The 17813-nt window shown below is 47.8% G+C and overlaps 1 protein-coding gene across 1 annotated transcript in view; it reads right to left on the bottom strand.

Annotated features, from left to right (window-relative positions):
- Nucleotides 1-3630: 3630 nt before the first annotated feature.
- LOC129713866 (lethal(3)malignant brain tumor-like protein 2) overlaps nt 3631-17813 on the bottom strand; it is a 28827-nt gene continuing 14644 nt past the window's right edge. The window contains exons 9-13 of the mRNA XM_055663220.1: nt 17685-17764; nt 15114-15348; nt 12161-12214; nt 8850-8942; nt 3631-4292 (exon numbers count right to left, since the gene is read on the bottom strand). Coding sequence (XP_055519195.1) covers nt 4186-4292; nt 8850-8942; nt 12161-12214; nt 15114-15348; nt 17685-17764 — 569 coding nt within the window. The 3' untranslated portion in view covers nt 3631-4185. The remainder of the gene's footprint in view (nt 4293-8849; nt 8943-12160; nt 12215-15113; nt 15349-17684; nt 17765-17813) is intronic.

The raw sequence follows: 17813 nt of genomic DNA, 5'->3' as shown, positions 1-17813 counted from the left end.
CAACAGGGAGATGTAGGACTAATACTGGACGGGTCAATGTAAGAATCTGAGGTGTGACATTCTCAGCGTGCCTGGAACGAGCATTTCCGATTGTCAAGTTATTAAGACCGTGGTATTTGTTCCCATAATTGTGTCTCAGCCTTCAAATTATTCGGCTGATGTTTGTAAAAATGCCACTTAGCCCAATTTATCAGGCTTTCAGAGATCATTTGGGAATCAGTAATTTAATGATGGGCTTTACGTGTCAGCTTTGCACAACATTGGAAATGCTTTAAAAGCCATTAATAAAACACGGAGGCATCTCCAAGTGGGCCCCACATTTTAATCTCACAATGGCGGGCCCCACTTTTTTCAGTGACTTGCCGGCACCCATCATAGTTGCAGCAGGTGGCCGAAAGTTTTCAACATGTTGAAAACTCAGCGGCGCCCAGAAAAAGGTACGACTCTTTGGGCGACAACTCACGATCGCGTGTCGACATGTCACGGGGTGACGCCTGTATCGCCGTGAGTAGTCGCCCGAAGAGTCGAACCTTTTTCTGGTCTCCGCTGGGTTTTCAACATGTTGAAAACTTTCGGCCACCTGCTGTGACTATGACGGGTGCTGGCAAGTCGCCGTTAAAAAAAAAAAATCACGTAAGTGGGACAGGCCCTTCAGCCGCTTTTAAACTTCTATTTGCAACCCACTTTATAAATCTTGAGTTTCTCTAAAAAAAAAAAAATGCGGAACTTTTCTCCCTCCCCAGATCAAAAACCTGTATTTCCGCAGCTCCTGACACAACCTCAGGACCACTGAGAGCTTTACAGCTGATTTAAAAAAACAAAAACCTTGTGCAGTACAGTTATGATGTAGGCCATGCAATAGACAATTCATTCCCACCACAATGTTAAATCGACCAAGTACACCTTCAATGACCTTGATCAAGGGATCAACCGCAGGTGGAATCTCTCTCATGCTTCACTGAAGCAGTACCATAGAGCCCTTCACATCCACCTGACAATAGACAGACCTTCAGTATAACATCCTATCCAAGTGAGACAAAAAAATGCTGGAGTAACTCAGCGGGACCGGCAGCATCACTGATTCTCCCTGTCCAGCCTCTTTACTCCAGCATTTTGAGTCTATCTTCAGTGTATAACCAGCATCTGCAGTTCCTTCCTGCACATTCGTTCCGAGGGGCGGCACAGTGCGCAGCGGGGCAGTTGCTGCCTTATGCCCCTGTCCCACTTAGGAAACCTGAACGGAAACCTCTGGAGACTTTGCGCCCCGCCCAAGGTTGCCGGAGGTTGCAGGTAGTGGAAGCAGGTAGGGAGACTGACAAAAACCTCCGGGAACCGCACGGAAACCTTGGGTGGGGCGCAAAGTCTCCAGAGGTTTCCGTTCAGGTTTCCTAAGTGGGACACGGGGCATTACAGCGAATGCAACGTCGGGTTCCATCCCGACTACAGGTGCTGTCTCTACGGAGTTTGTACGTTCTCCCCGTGACCTGCGTGGGTTTTCTCCGAGGTCTTCGGTTTCCTTGCACACTCCAAAGACGTGCAGGTATGTAGGATAATCGGCTTGGTGTAAATGTAAAAATTGTCCCTAGTGTGTGTAGGATAGTGTTAGATGCGGGGATGGCTGGCTGGCGTGGACCCAATGGGTCGAAAGGGACTGTTTCCGCGCTGTAACTAAACTGAAACTAAACTAAACATGCCATCCACGTGTCCTGGCATCCGACAGAACTGCAAGCCTTCAGCATTGCAATAGAGCATCAGCCTCAACTGTGTGTGCTTGGATCTTTGGAAGTGGATGCAGCCTTCAGGTCGACATTCACACTGTGGTCCGCAAACAGCGGTATATAGTTACCGTAACGGCAGATTCTTTTAGTTTAAAGATCCAGTGGCAGCCAGCGATCCCCGCACACATCGACACTATCCTACGCACATTCGGGACAATCCTTACTTTCACGCCAAGCCAATTAACCTGCAAAGCTGGTTACGTCTTTGGAGTGTGGGAGGAAACCGAAGATCCTGGAGAAAACCCACTCGTTCACGGGGAAATGGACAAACTCCGCGCAGACAGCACCGGTAGTCGGGTCTCCGGCACCGCAAGGCAGCAACTCTACCGCTGCGCCACCCTGCTGCCCTTCATATACAGCTTCTCCATATCCTTAATCAGATTTCATATTTACATCCGTCTCCGGTGCTCATCGACCTTTCTCGTCTCTATTAATATTCACTAAAGGGGGGAAAAAAAAGAGAACTCCACCCCTCTTCCTTATCGGGACGTTTATTCGAAGGGGGCAGATTCACAAGGGGGCAGATCCTGGGACGATATCCAGTGTCAGCCACTTCAGTGGCAGTGAAAGTTCACACAGAGAGTGGTGAATCTCTGGAACTCTGCCACAGAAGGTAGTTGAGGCCAGTTCATTGGCTATATTTAAGAGGGAGTTAGATGTGGCCCTTGTGGCTAAGGGGATCAGGGGGTATGGAGAGAAGGCAGGTACGGGATACTGAGTTGGATGATCAGCCATGATCATATTGAATGGCAGTGCAGGCTCGAAGGGCCGAATGGCCTACTCCTGCACCTAATTTCTATGTTTCTAAGTTGAATTTAGCCTGAGTACGAGGCTCGGGGTGAGACGCAGATCAAGCGAGCCAAGTATCCCTACCTGGCGATGGTCCACACGAGGACGTCAGGCCAGACGCATGCCACAGGTGACCGTCAGATCACCCTCACCTCACCGTCACCTTTCTCACCTGACCACAGCAAGGTCTGTTGATGCTTGCCTCAGAATATCTACCACAAGGAACAGCAGATGCTGGAATCTTGAACAAAATATATATATATATATATATATATATATATATATATATATATAAAGTCCTGGTGGAACTCAGGAGGTCAGGTAGCATTTGTGGAGGTAATGGATGAATCATTGTCTGAAGGGTCCCTGACCCGTAAAAGCAGTCTTGTCCATTTCTCTCCACAGATGCCGCCTGGCATTATGAGTTTTTCAGCAATTTGATTTTTTTTTTTTTTGCGTAAATAACAGCTCAAAAGCCTCTGGGATGCGCTGTGGTACTTATGCGGCCTCGCGTGGTCATAAAGCAGAGAACTTTAACGGAACGGGAGGTGGCCAGGATCTGCTATTTAGTACACTGAGCTCTACAAGAGAGGATGTATTCAAGAGAGAGTTAGATACAGCTCTTAGGGCTAAGCGATATGGGGAGAAAGCAGGAACGGGGATACTGATTTTTGATGATCGGCCATGATCATATTGAATGGCAGTGCTGGCTCGAAGGGCCGAATGGCCTACTCCTGCACCTATTTTCTATGCCTCTATGTTTCGATGACAATAGCTATATTTAAGAGGGAGTTAGATGTGGCCCTTGTGGCTAAGGGGATCAGGGGGTATGGAGAGAAGGCAGGTACGGGATACTGAGTTGGATGATCAGCCATGATCATATTGAATGGCGGTGCAGGCTCGAAGGGCCGAATGGCCTACTCCTGCACCTAATTTCTATGTTTCTAACACAGACCAAGGGCGCCTGTTTGCGGCTAATTACGCAATCATAGCTGGGACAAATACAGGGATTAGGGATGCCAGTCTGAATAAAGGTCTACACAAGGAAATATACAGCCAGTTTCACCACCTCCACACTGCACTGGAGCAGCAGCGAGTTACACATTTACAACCAGTGGTTAAATGATTCATGTCTATCTGTTGTCCACACTTGCATGCAAAGATTGTCCACTTGGGTGTGACAGAGGGCAAGCGGGCCTCTGCATCAGGACGTCTGTTTAATATATAATACAATGGGTGGTAATATCAATTGAAAAGAAAACTGGGTGACATACCGATGACTTAAGAGAAAAATAACACTCTCTGCACGGCAGCTTTTGTAACACTCTCCTAGAACTGCTTCGGCTTTTCACTGCGCAATTCTTATTGATAAATCATAGTTTATTCCGGCAGCGGAGACTTAGGAGTGTCAAAAGAGCCCCAGTATGTACGTATAGTTGGATCCAGTCCGAGCCAGATTGAACCAGCTTGCTTCACTGAACACAGCTTCAAAGTCTGGGAGCTTCTGTCTGTCTGTCTGCAGTATTCCTTCACCGAGACCAGTCCCCAACCGAGGAAACTTACAGGATCGGGGAGTGTGACCAAGTCCCGGCTGGTTGTGGTCGGAGTCCGACTATGCTCAGTCCTCCCGCTCCCGCTTGAGGTTTTCCGGAGGGAACAGCATGTTGTTGGGATCCGCCGATGTTGCTAACTCAACGGTTTCCTCCTTCACCTGAACAGCAATGACTGGGAGAGGGGAGAGGGGGAGAGGAGAGAGGGGGAGAGAGGGGGGGGAGAGAGGGGGAGGGGGAGAGAGAGGGGGAGAGAGAGAGGGAGAGAGAGAGAGAGAGAGAGAGAGAGAGATAGGGAGAGAGAGAGAGAGAGGGAGAGGGAGAGGGGGGGAGAGGGGGAGGGGGGGGAGAGAGGGAGAGAGGAGAGAGAGGGAGAGAGAGGGAGAGAGGGAGAGAGGGAGAGAGGGAGAGGAGAGGAGAGGGGGGGAGAGGGGGAGAGAGGAGGGGAGAGAGGGAGAGGGGGGGAGAGGGGGAGAGGGAGAGAGAGGGGGAGAGGGGGAGAGGGGGAGAGAGGGGGAGAGGGGGGAGGGGGGGGGGGAGAGGGGGAGAGGGGGAGAGGGGGGGGAGAGGGGGAGAGGGGGGGGAGAGGGGAGAGAGGGAGAGGGGGGAGAGAGGGGGAGAGGGGGAGAGAGGGGGAGAGGGGGAGAGAGGGAGAGGGAGAGAGGGAGAGAGAGAGAGGAGAGAGGGAGAGAGAGGGAGAGAGGGAGAGAGGGAGGGAGAGAGAGAGGGAGAGAGGGAGTGAGGGAGAGAGGGGGGAGAGGGGGAGAGGGGGAGAGGGGGAGAGAGAGGGAGAGGGAGGGAGAGAGGGAGAGGGAGAGAGGGGAGAGGGGGAGAGAGGGGGAGAGGGGGAGAGGGGGAGAGGGAGAGAGGGAGAGAGGGAGAGAGGGAGAGAGGGAGAGAGGGAGAGAGGGAGAGAGGGAGGGGGAGAGGGGGAGAGAGGGGGGGAGAGGGGAGGGGGGGGGGGGGAGGGGAGGAGAGGGGGGGGGAGGGGGGAGGGGAGAGAGAGGGAGAGGGGAGAGAGAGGGAGAGAGAGGGGAGGGGGACAGGGGGAGAGGGGACAGAGAGGGGGGGGAGAGGGGGAGAGAGGGGGAGGGGGGGGGGGGGGAGAGGGGGAGAGGGGGGGGGAGAGGAGGGGGGGGAGAGGGGGGAGGGGGAGAGAGGGAGAGAGGGGGGAGAGGGAGGGAGAGACGGAGAGAGAATGGGGAGAGAGCGGGAGAGAGAGGGTGGGAGAGAGGGAGAGAGGGGGAGGGAGAGGGGGAGAGGGGGAGAGGGGGAGAGGGGGGGAGGGGGAGAGGGGGGAGGGGGGGGGGGGGGGGAGAGGGGGAGGGGGGGGGGGAGGGAGGGGAGAGAAGGGGGGGAGAGGGGAGAGAGGGAGAGAGAGGGGGGAGAGGGAGTGGGGGGGAGGGGGGGGGGGGGGAGAGGGGAGGGGGAGAGGGGGAGAGGGGGAGAGAGAGATAAAGCACAGAACAGGAATATTTCCCTCAATCCAGCCGAACTCGCTGAAACCCTCAGCCTGTTCAATACTGAAGATAGGATCGCCAAATGCTGGAGTAACTCAGCGGTTCAGGCAACGTCTCTGGAGAGAAGGAACGGGTGACGTTTCGGGTCGAGGGACACTTTTTCGGACTGGTCCGTTCAATATGTTTGTAAACAAACACAGGAGGTTGACTTGCAGCTCATCTGTGCGAGCTCACTACTCCTAGTGTGGAGACGGACCTCTCGAGAGGTCACCAGTGCAAATCAGGAGGTGTTGCCATGATACTGGCAATTGGGAAGCTGCTGAACGACTATAGAGTTATGCCACAGGAAGAAGCTGGTCGTCAGACCGATTTCCTTGCAATAACGTGTCATTTCTTTTTATAAGGTCTGAGTTTTACATCCAACTCCTCCATGGCTTTAACTGCTTATATCTGGTGGATATACGAAACAAGCTGCCGGGGGGAGATACAGCAGTTGGGGCAGATACAGCAGCAGCATTTAACCATATAACCATATAACAATTACAGCACGGAAACAGGCCATCTCGGCCCTACAAGTCGATGCCGAACAAATTTTTTTCCCCTTACTCCCACCTGCCTGCACTCGTAAGATACACTTTGGCAGGTATATGGACAGGAAAGGTTTCGAGGGGTATGGGGCAAACTGTGTAAATGGGACAAGCTTGGATGGGGCAATTTGGTCTGTATGGACGACTTGGGCCAAAGGGCCTGTTTCCATGCTGTATTTATTACTCTACCTCTTTCAGTGCTTCAAACCTCAGAGCCCCAGTCCCCTAACATTGGCACCTCACTTCTTCATTGCATCTCCATGTCTAACAACCGCAGCTTCCAGAGTTCCCTCCATGAGTCTCTCCACCTTACGACTCTGGTTTTTTGTTCATGAATTTCTTCCCGACCTCATCTTTCCTAATTTCTCCATTGGCTTTAATCTTGCCACACGTCTAACTTTTTCTTGAAAAGCATTACCCAAGCGTTCTATATTTGTAACCCACGTTTCCACGCCTTCGTTGTGTTTTGTAGAGATACAGCGTGGAAACAGGCCCTTCGGCCCATTGAGACCGTACACTAGTTCTATCATAGAAACATAGAAACATAGAAATTAGGTGCAGGAGTAGGCCATTTGGCCCTTCGAGCCTGCACCGCCATTCAATATGATCATGGCTGATCATCCAACTCAGTATCCCGTACCTGCCTTCTCTCCATACCCCCTGATCCCCTTAGCCACAAGGGCCACATCTAACTCCCTCTTAAATATAGCCAATGAACTGGCCTCAACTACCCTCTGCGGCAGAGAGTTCCAGAGATTCCCCACTCTCTGCGTGAAAAAAGTTCTTCTCATCTCGGTTTTAAAGGATTTCCCCTTTATCCTTAAGCTGTGACCCCTTGTCCTGGACTTCCCTAACATCGGGAACAATCTTCCTGCATCTAGCCTGTCCAACCCCTTAAGAATTTTGTAAGTTTCTATAAGATCCCCTCTCAATCTTCTAAATTCTAGAGAGTATAAACCAAGTCTATCCAGTCTTTCTTCATAAGACAGTCTTGACATCCCAGGAATCAGTCTGGTGAACCTTCTCTGCACTCCCTCTATGGCTATCCTACACACTAGAGGCAATTTACAGAAGCCAATTAACCTACAAACCTGTACTTCTTTGGAATGCAAGAGGAAACCGGAGCGCCCGGAAAAAACCCCACGCTGTCACAGGGAGAGCGCACAAACTCGTACAGACAGCGCCCGTAGTCAGGATCGAACCCGGGTCTCAGGTGCTGTAAGGAAGCAACTCTTTATCGTCATTCAGGTAATCTTCTGAACTAAGCGAGGAGTTTCTCTTGACCATGGACGTACAGTAGGTGCTATAACACCAGGATAAGTGCTCAACCAAGAAGACCAGGCCCAGAGCAGTATCTAAACCGTGTCAGAAGGGTCTCGACCCGAAACGTCACTCATTCCTTCTCTCCAGAGATGCTGCCTCACCCGCTGAGTTACTCCAGCATTTTGTGCCTACCTAGTATCTATACTGCATGTATATGCACGCTTATGCTAAGAACAATAACTAACTCCATATGCAATAATAAGCAACCGAAATGCTAACCAGTCAGTACATTAAAAAAACTGATGATATAGATGCAAGTATATCATTGGGATTATCACATGGCTACCTCCCTTCACTAGTGTTTCGTTGAGTTAAGCCCACAACACTTCAGTTTATAAGCAGTTCACATTTGCATCTGTAAAGCACTTTGGTTCAAATACTGGTTTTGTTGAAAAGTGCTATATAAATAAACATTATTATTATTATTACTAGATTAATACCTGCAATGAACAGCTTATCTTACAAGGAAAGGCTGGACATTCCGGGCGTATCCACTAGAACTGAAAGAGTGAGATGGAAGCTTGTCTGAGACATTAGAAATCCCTGTGAGGTATCGTCTAGGTCGGTGGTTCTTAACCTGGGAGTGGAGACCCCAGTGTGGGGGTCATTTGGGGCTTTACCAGGGGACATACGGAAATAACATATTCACTTGTTAAGCCCATGTTTAGGAACCTTACAAAGGTACATACCACACACAGTATTTTTGTTCGCTTATGTGCGTACGTATGCCAACAAGGTTAAGAACCATTGGACTAGGTAGGTGCAGAATGCTTCTTTTACAGTTAAGGGCGATGGCTTATATATATATATATATATATATATATATATATTTTTTTTTTTTAATTAGAAGTGGCCAATTTAAGACAAATCAGCAAATTGTTATTTCTCAGAGCTTTGAGTCTCTTTGGAATTCTCGTCCTCAAAGGAAGCGGAATGTTTTCAAGATAGAGGTAGATAGATTCTTGAATAAGGAATGAAAGGTCGTCATTGTAAACAGGAATGTGGAGAATTGATTACAATCAGATTGATCAAGGTCTCGTTATTTAGAGAAGCAATCTTGAGGGGGGGGGAGGGGGGGGGGGGAGATTAGGGGGGCCTAATTCTGCTCCACGTATTTTCCGTATAATAATAATAAACCAACGACTTAATCAGAGTATTGACAATAATTTATCGCTCTTGGTATTGTACAAATTCTTCTCAACCTTCTACAATTTTTGTTATCCTCTCTGACATTTGAATGGCCACTCAACATGGCCACTATATATATATAAAACTCATCTCTAGTATTTTCTCCTTTAGGTGCTGACTAACCTGCAGTTGCTTCCAACTTGTTTTATAACAGAAGACATGTTTTTTTCTTACTTTCATCTTCAGTCGGTTCCTCCTTTCCTTTTGTGTTGTGTAATGCCTCTGGCTGCTCCTTCATTCCTTGGTTCACCAACGGCATCCCCTTCTCTGCAAGGATGAAGTGGGAAAGTTATTTTCATCCCAGGAAAAGGCACGATGTTCTGGAGTAACTCAGCATCTCTGGAGAACAAGGATAGGCGATGGGCTGAGAGAGATCCTTCTTTTTTCATTTCTCACCACAAAACGTCGCCCATTCCTTCTCTACAGAGATGCTGCCTCACCCGCTGAGTTACTCCAGCATTTTGTGTCTACCTTCGATTTAAACCAGCATCTGCAGTTCTTTCTTACACATGGATAGATGATGTTTTGGGTCGGGACCCTTCTTCACACTGACTCCCGGACTTGAATCTTCCAGTTTCTCCACAGATGCTTCCTGACCCGTTGAGTTACTCCAGCACTTTGTGCCTTTTTTTTTGGTATAAACTAGCATCTGCAGTTGCTTGTTTCTCTAGCACCAGTAGCATCACAGGCACATAGACACAGCAAGACACAGAAATATAAATTATACACAAGCTACACATAAATTGTACAAGAAAGTGAAAAGAAAAAGTGTCTAAAATAAGAGCTTAGTGCAAAACTACACAGGAAAGTCCATGGTAGTGCAAGAGGTGGTCTGTTGAATTCTGTTGCTGAGGTGGGATTAGGGTTGTGCAGGTCGATTCAAGAAACCTGATAGTTATCGAGAAGTAGCCTGGTGGTACACGATTTCAGACCTGTGTTCCTCTTGCTCAACAGTAACAGTGAGAAGAGGGCATGGGCTGGATGGCGAATATCCTAGATCATGGGTGGGGAACCATTTCATGTTGGAATGCCGCATTAAATTGGCTGTAATCTATTAAGGCCGCATCCAAGAAACTTCACCAAGACCCGGTGTGCGACCTTGCATCACCCGGCGTGGCTTTAATGGCCGCGGGACAATCGCCATCGCCAGCCGGGGGCTTTGACTTTGACTCTGACATCGGGGGGGGAGTGCAGTGGAGAGATAAGTTTTTTTGGCATTCCATCACAGCGATGTGATGGATGTTTATGTAAATTATGTTGTGTCTTGGGTCTATTTGTTTGTAATGTATGGCTGCAGAAACGGCATTTCGTTTGGACCTCAAGGGGCCCAAATGACAATTAAATTGAATCTTGAATCTTGAATCTTGAGACAAAAGTGCTGGAGAAACTCAGCTGGTGCAGCAGCATCTATGGAGCGAAGGAAATAGGTGACGTTTCGGGCCGAAACCCTTCTTCATGGGGAACTGGCACGGACGAGGAGGTCAGGCCAGCGTAGATCAACCATGATCCTATCGAAGGATTGAGGGGCCTGGTGGCCTACTCCTGCTCCCATTGTCTCGTCTCTCCCATAGAAGGCAGTGTAGGGACATCCAAATCTCACCATGAATCAACATGCTGGGACCCCAGCAGAAGGCTCCACCAACATATCCACACAGCTTAAGGATAAGGGGGAAATCCTTTAAAACCGAGATGAGGAGAACTTTTTTCACACAGAGAGTGGTGAATCTCTGGAACTCTCTGCCACAGAGGGTAGTTGATAGATTACATTGACTATATTTAAGAGGTAGTTAGATGTGGCCCTTGTGGCCAAGGGGATCAGAGGGTATGGAGAGAAGGCAGGTACGGGATACCGAGTTGGATGATCAGCCATGATCATATTGAATGGCGGTGCAGGCTCGAAGGGCCGAATGGCCTACTCCTGCACCTAATTTCTATGTTTCTATGCATCAAACAAGAGGCAGCGTCTTGTACATTCAATTTAACAATCAATATGCACCGACATAAACCAGAATAATTAGCATCCAACTAGCTGCATCTGTACTGCCTTAAACTAAATTACCTGGATTTCTTGTTGTATCAGTTCATAAAACATTGGAGCAGCATTAGGCCCATTAAGTCCGTACTGCCATTTGATGGTGGCTCATGTTTTTCCCTCTCAACCATTGCTTTATAACAGCAGCCCCATTTCATGCATAACAAAGTCAATTAATTTTAATTTCTGGCCAGTTAGATCTGGGCTCTATTTAATGTAGCACTATTTACTTTGAAGAAGTTCTCCTCCTCCCTCCGAAGCTGAAGAAGGGTTTAGGCCCAAAACGTTGCCTATTTCCTTCGCTCCATAGATGCTGCCGCACCCGCTGAGTTTCTCCAGCATTTTTGTCCAGCACTATTTAACTGTTGATTAAACACAAAAACTTGTGCTATTTGGAATTTGATTGTTTCTTTGTGGCAGTCATGCACAGTGGGGTAAACCATTCAAAGAGAAATTAGAGCAAACACACAAAGTGCTGGAGTTACTCAGCAGGGCAGGCAGCATCTATGGAGGGAATCGGCAAGCGACATTTCGGGTCGGGAAAAAAATCTTTATAGAGAAATTAGAAATTGGAGCAGTCGGGACAGCAAAGGTTTCAACATTATTCTAATTTTAACGCTGCCCAGTCCATCATCGGCTTTGACCTCCCTTCCATCGAGGGGATTTATCGCAGTCGCTGCCTCAAAAAGGCTGGCAGTATCATCAAAGACCCACACCATCCTGGCCACACACTCATCTCCCCGCTACTTTCAGGTAGAAGGTACAGGAGCCTGAAGACTGCAACAACCAGGTTCAGGAATAGCTACTTCCCCATAGCCATCAGGCTATTAAACCCGGCTCGGACAAAACTCTAATCATTAATAGCCCATTATCTGTTATTTGCACTTTATCAGTTTATTTATTCATGTGTGTATATATGTATATAATGGTATATGGACACACTGATCTGTTCTGTATTCATGCCTACTATGTACTGTTGTGCTGAAGCAAAGCAAGAATTTCATTGTCCTATCAGGGACACATGACAATAAACTCACTTGAACTTGAACTTGAACTAATGAGAGTTAGAGTCATACAGGATGGAAACTGGCCTTTCGGTCCTCGCCCACCAACATGCCCCATCTACGATGGATACAAAACTCTAGAGTAACTCAAGATTCAAGAGACATTTATTGTCACGTGCATTAATTGGTACAGTGAAATTTGCCACACGAATAAAAAAAACTCAACGGAACAGGCAGCATCTCTGGATAGAAGGAAAGGGTGACGTTTCAGGTCGAGATCCTTCATCAGTCTGAGAGTCAGGGGAGAGGGAGACTCGGAGATAAGGAAGTGTAAGGTGTGGGAGCAAGAGATCAAGCCGAATCTAACCAAGGGGACAGTCAGATTCATATTTCTGGGCAACATTCAATGAAGCACAAAACTGTAAAAGAGGATCAGTGTCGAGACTTACGTTTCTTCTTCGACTTCTTCGACTTGTTGGTTTCTGCTGCCTGTTTTTCAGAAGCTGCGTACAAAGTAAAGAAATCTTAAATTAAAGAAGCTGTAATTAGGGTAAACAGCATATCTATCTGGGCAGGAAGGAACTGCTGGTTTAAACCAAAGATAAAGACACAAAATGCTGGAGTAACTCAGCGGGACAGGCAGCATCTCTGGCGAGTATGGATGGGTGACGTTTAGGGTCGAGACCCTTCTTCAGACGGTGTAAAGGGTCTCAACCTGAAACGTCACCCATTCCTTCTCACCAGAGATGCTGCATGTCCCGCTGAGTTACTCCAGTATTGTGTGCCTAACTTGTGTCTATCTGGGCCACAGGTTGAGATCTCTGGTCTTATTGGACATCCCCATCAACGTCCTATAGAGGGAGTGCAGAGACGGTTCACCAGACTGATTCCTGGGATGTCAGGACTGTCTTATGAAGAAAGACTGGATAGACTTGGTTTATACTCTCTAGAATTTAGAAGATTGAGAGGGGATCTTATAGAAACTTACAAAATTCTTAAGGGGTTGGACAGGCTAGATGCAGGAAGATTGTTCCCGATGTTGGGGAAGTCCAGGACAAGGGGTCACAGCTTAAGGATAAGGGGGAAATCCTTTAAAACCGAGATGAGAAGAGCTTTTTTCACACAGAGAGTGGTGAATCTCTGGAACTCTCTGCCACAGAGGGTAGTTGAGGTCAGTTCGTTGGCTATACTTAAGAGGGAGTTAGATGTGGCCCTTGTGGCTAAGGGGATCAGGGGGTATGGAGAGAAGGCAGGTACAGGATACTGAGTTGGATGATCAGCCATGATCATATTGAATGGCGGTGCAGGCTCGAAGGGCCGAATGGCCTACTCCTGCACCTAATTTCTATGTTTCTATGTTTCCTCCAGACTCCACCATTCACCTGGTACACAAAAATGAACCATTCACCTACACACTGGAGGAAATTCACAGTGGCCCATTAACCTACAAGCATGCACATCCTTAGAATGTGGGAGGAAACCAGAGCACCTGGAGGAAACCCACACAGAGGCCAAGATCAGAAGTGAACCTGTCACTGGAGCTGTGAGGTAGATTTACTAGCTGTGCCACTGTGTAACCAGATATGTGCACATTACTTCAGCAGTGGCACTATTCTCTACCATTCTAAGTAAATTCTTTAGTTTAGTTTAGAAATACAGTGTGTAAACAGGCCCTTTGGCCCATGCTGACCAACAATCACCCAGTGCACTAGTTCTATCCAACACACAAGGGACAGTTTACACACTGGGGACAATTTACACATTTACAAATTTGCAGATGACACAAAGCTGGGTGGCAGTGTGAACTGTGAGGAGGATGCTATGAGAATGCAGGGTGACTTGGACAGGTTGGGGGAGTGGGCAGATGCATGGCAGATGAAGTTTAATGCGGATAAATGTAAGGTTATCCACTTTGGTAGCAAAAACAGGAAGGCAGATTACTATCTAAATGGCGTCAAGTTGGGAAAAGGGGAAGTACAATGGGATCTGGGGATCCTTGTTCATCAGTCTATGAAAGTAAGCATGCAGGTAGAGCTGGCAGTGAAAAAGGCGAATGGCATGTTGGCCTTTATAACAAGAGTCGTCGAATATAGGAGCAAAGAGGTCCTTCTTTGCTCCTATCAGTTGTACAGAGCCCTAGTGAGACCACACCTGGAGTATTGTGCGCAGTTTTGGCCCCCTAATTTGAGGAAGGACATTCTTGCTATTGAGGGAGTGCAGCGTAGGTTTACAAGGTTAATTCCCGGGATGGCGGGACTGTCATATGCTGAGAGAATGGAGCGGCTGGACTTGTACACTCTGGAGTTTAGAAGGATGAGAGGGTATCTCATTGAAACATATAAGATTGTTAAGGGTTTGGACAAGCTAGAGGCAGGAAACATGTTCCCGATGTTGAGGGAGTCCAGAACCAGGGGCCACAGTTTAAGAATAAGGAGTAAGCTATTTAGAACGGAGCCGAGGAAACACTTTTTCTCACAGAGAGTTGTGAGTCTGTGGAATTCTCTGCCTCAGAGGGCGGTGGAGGCAGGTTCTCTGGATGCTTTCAAGAGAGAGTTAGATAGGGCTCTTAAAAATAGCAGAGTCAGGGGATATGGGGAGAAGGCAGGAACGGGGTACTGATTAGGGATGATCAGCCATGATCACATTGAATGGCGGTGCTGGCTCGAAGGGCCGAATGGCCTACTCCTGCACCTGTTGTCTATCGTCACAATTAAACTACAACCCTGTGCATCTTTGGAGTGTGGGAGGAAACCAGAGCACCTGGAGAAAACCCACGCAGTCACAGGGAGAATGCATAAACTCCGTACAGACAGCACCCGTAGTCAGGATCAAACATTCCTAAAGTACATGGATAGGTGACATTTTGGGTCGAGACCCTTCGTCAGCCTGATTGTGGTGGGGCGGGGAAAAAAGCTGGAAGAGAGGAGGGGCAGGACAAAGCTTGGTGAGTGAGTGGTGAATCTCTGGAACTCTCTGCCACAGAAGGTAGTTGAGGCCACAGTTCATTGGCTATATTTAAGAGGGAGTTAGATGTGGCCCTTGTGGCTAAAGGGATCGGGGGTATGGAGAGAAGGCAGGTACGGGATACTGAGTTGGATGATCAGCCATGATCATATTGAATGGCGGTGCAGGCTCGAAGGGCCGAATGGCCCACTCCTGCACCTAATTTCTATGTTTCTATGTTTCTATAGGTGGATACAGCCCGGATTGTTTTTTGTTAAGACATGGTCTTATCATTCCTTCTGGCCAGAGATGCTGCCTGTCCCGCTGAGTTACTCCAGCATTTTGTGCCCATCGTCAGTTTAAACCAGCATCTGCAGTTCCTTCCTGCACAGAGATGAATGCTTATGTTTGCATGAAGAGATGGTCTCCAAAGGAGAAGCAATTTTTTTGACATCTTACCTGGTGCTACAGGCTCTTGCAGTTGATAGCCCGTCAGCTCACACCAGCCTACTGGATACACATCTGGCGATTCGCAGTCCACCCACTGATCGTACTCATCGTCCCACCCATCAAAATGGATCTTCAGCAGGCGGTTCACCACACGGGTGATGGTGGCCACACAGATCAAGCGAGGCTCCATCAGGTCGACAGCCTCCAGCTTCATCCCGGGCTCAAAACCGTGATATGGAATGTCCTGAGAAATAAGGGGACAACCAGCGCATCACACCACAGGCTTGTAGCACTTGTAAATCAGACGATATTGTTCTTCTGGAGATCAGACACAAAAGGCTGGAGTAACGTGTAACGGTGGCGCAGCGGTAGAGTCACTGCCTTGCAGCGTTAGTGACCCGGGTTCGATCCCGACTACGGGTGCTGTCTGTACGGAGTTTGTACGTTCTCTCCACGTGGGTTTTCTCTCAGATCTTTGATTTCCTCCCACACCCCAAAGACGTACAAGTTTGTAGGTGCATTAGGTTAAGTGTAAATTGTCCCTAGTGTGTTTAGGATAGTGTTAATGTGCGGGGATCATTGGTCGGCACGGACTTGATGGACCGGCGTGCTGTTTGTCTCCAAAAAATACTCGGCAGGTCAGGCAGCATCTCTGGAGAAACGGAATAGGTGAAGTTTTGGCTAAAAACCCGTCTACAGACTGAAGGACAATAACAGTGGGCTGTAGAGGCCAAATCAATTGATGTTTTTAAGGCAGAGATTGAAATTCGTGATTAGTACGGGTGTTAAGGGTTATGGGGAGAAGGCAGGAGAATGGGGTTGAGAAGGAGAGATAGATCAGCCATCATTGAATGGCGGAGTAGACTTGATGGGCCGAATGGCTTAATTCTCTCCTATCACTTAATTCATCTGTAACTTTAAGGCAGAACATTTTCCTAACTACCGCTGCTATCTGCTCAGAAAATCAGCCCTAATTCAAGCTCAAAATTGTATTCTGCGACCAAAATACATCAGTGAAACAAGGTGCGTTGGATCTCCAGGTTTGTAACTAAGGTTGCCACAAGGTCCTATACATAATGTGGTCATTACCCAATCATCCATTTCGTGATACTTGCTGTAGTATAATTATAAATAAGAACATAGCAGAACACACCCTTGTTCCTCACTGAATAACACAAGAACTATTATAATCCACCAGAGAAGGTAGATCATACAGACAGCGTGAAACAGACCCATTAGCCCAACTTGCCCACACCAACCAACATGTCCCATCTACAATAGTCCCACCTGCCTGCGTTTGGCCCATATCCCTCTAAACGTGTCCTATTCATGTACCCGTCTAAATGTTTCTTGAACGTTGCAATAGTACCTGCCTCAACTACCTCCAGCAGCTCGTTCCATACACACACCACACTTTGTGTGAAAAAGTTACCCCTCAGGTCCCTCTCGATGAGAAGAACCTTTTTCACACAGAGAGTGGTGAATCTCTGGAATTCTCTGCCACAGAGGGTAGTTGAGGCCAGTTCATTGGCTATATTTAAGAGGGAGTTAGATGTGGCCCTTCTGGCTAAGGGGATCAGGGGGTATGGAGAGAAGGCAGGTACGGGATACTGTGTTGGATGATCAGCCATGATCATATTGAATGACGGTGCAGGCTCGAAGGGCTGAATGGCCTACTCCTGCACCTAATTTCTATGTTTCTATGTTTCTATTAAATCTTTCCCTCCTCACCTTAAAGCTATGTCCTCTGGTTCTTGATTCTCCTACTCTGGGCAAGAGACCCTGTGAATCTACCCGATCTATTCCTCTCATGATTTCGTACACCTCGATAAGACCACCCTTCATCCTCCTGTGCTCCAAGGGATAGTATCCTAGACTGCTCAGCCTCTCTGTGTAGCTCAGGCCCTAGAGTCCTGGCAACATCCTCGTAAAGATGGGGCAAATTTGATGTCGAATCTGAAAGATAGCTCCCCTGGAGCTTTGCACTCCCTCAGGACTAGACTGCTTCAGCTTCCATTGCTATGGTCAGGTTACATGGTATAATTGATAATAATAATAATAATAATTTTATTTATAGAGCACTTTAAAAACAAACATAGCTGCAACAAAGTGCTGTACATCACTAATCATTGACAAAAAAGTTAATACACACCAAAAAATAACAATCAAAAGAAATAGTAGGAAAAGACGTGTAAAATAAAGAAACATCAAAAACACCACAAACAGAAGCAAAGCCTCAGGCATGGTCAAAAGCCAGGGAGTACAAATGTGTTTTAACACTGGATTTGAAGATGGACAGTGAGGGGGCTTGTCCGATGTGCAACAGCAGGGTGTTCCAGAGTGCTGGAGCAGCAACAGAGAAGGCTCTATCCCCTCTGAGCCTCCGACTAGACCTCGGTACCTCCAGGAGCAGCTGACCAGCTGACCTGAGGGACCGGGCAGGAGCGTATGGGTGGATCATTTATTCCATTATGGTTTATTGTATATTTATCGTGTTGTGGCAGCAACATGCCAATAAAGCTGCAGGAATTTAATTAATTTAAACAAAAGTCACATAAGAAAATAGTCCTCATCACTCACCCGAATAAAGAGACTAGCAGGGGCTGCCACAGTGCCAGAGTCTATTAAATATGTTTCCCAGTCAAAGTCCGTCTCGTGGCCTGGAAGCATAAAACACAAAACAGGTCATAGGCTATATACTGTATCAGC

The sequence above is a fragment of the Leucoraja erinacea genome, chromosome 37 (genome assembly GCF_028641065.1).
Source record: "Leucoraja erinacea ecotype New England chromosome 37, Leri_hhj_1, whole genome shotgun sequence".
Lineage (NCBI taxonomy): Eukaryota > Metazoa > Chordata > Chondrichthyes > Rajiformes > Rajidae > Leucoraja > Leucoraja erinaceus.
This window is presented reverse-complemented; position numbering and strand designations above follow the sequence as displayed.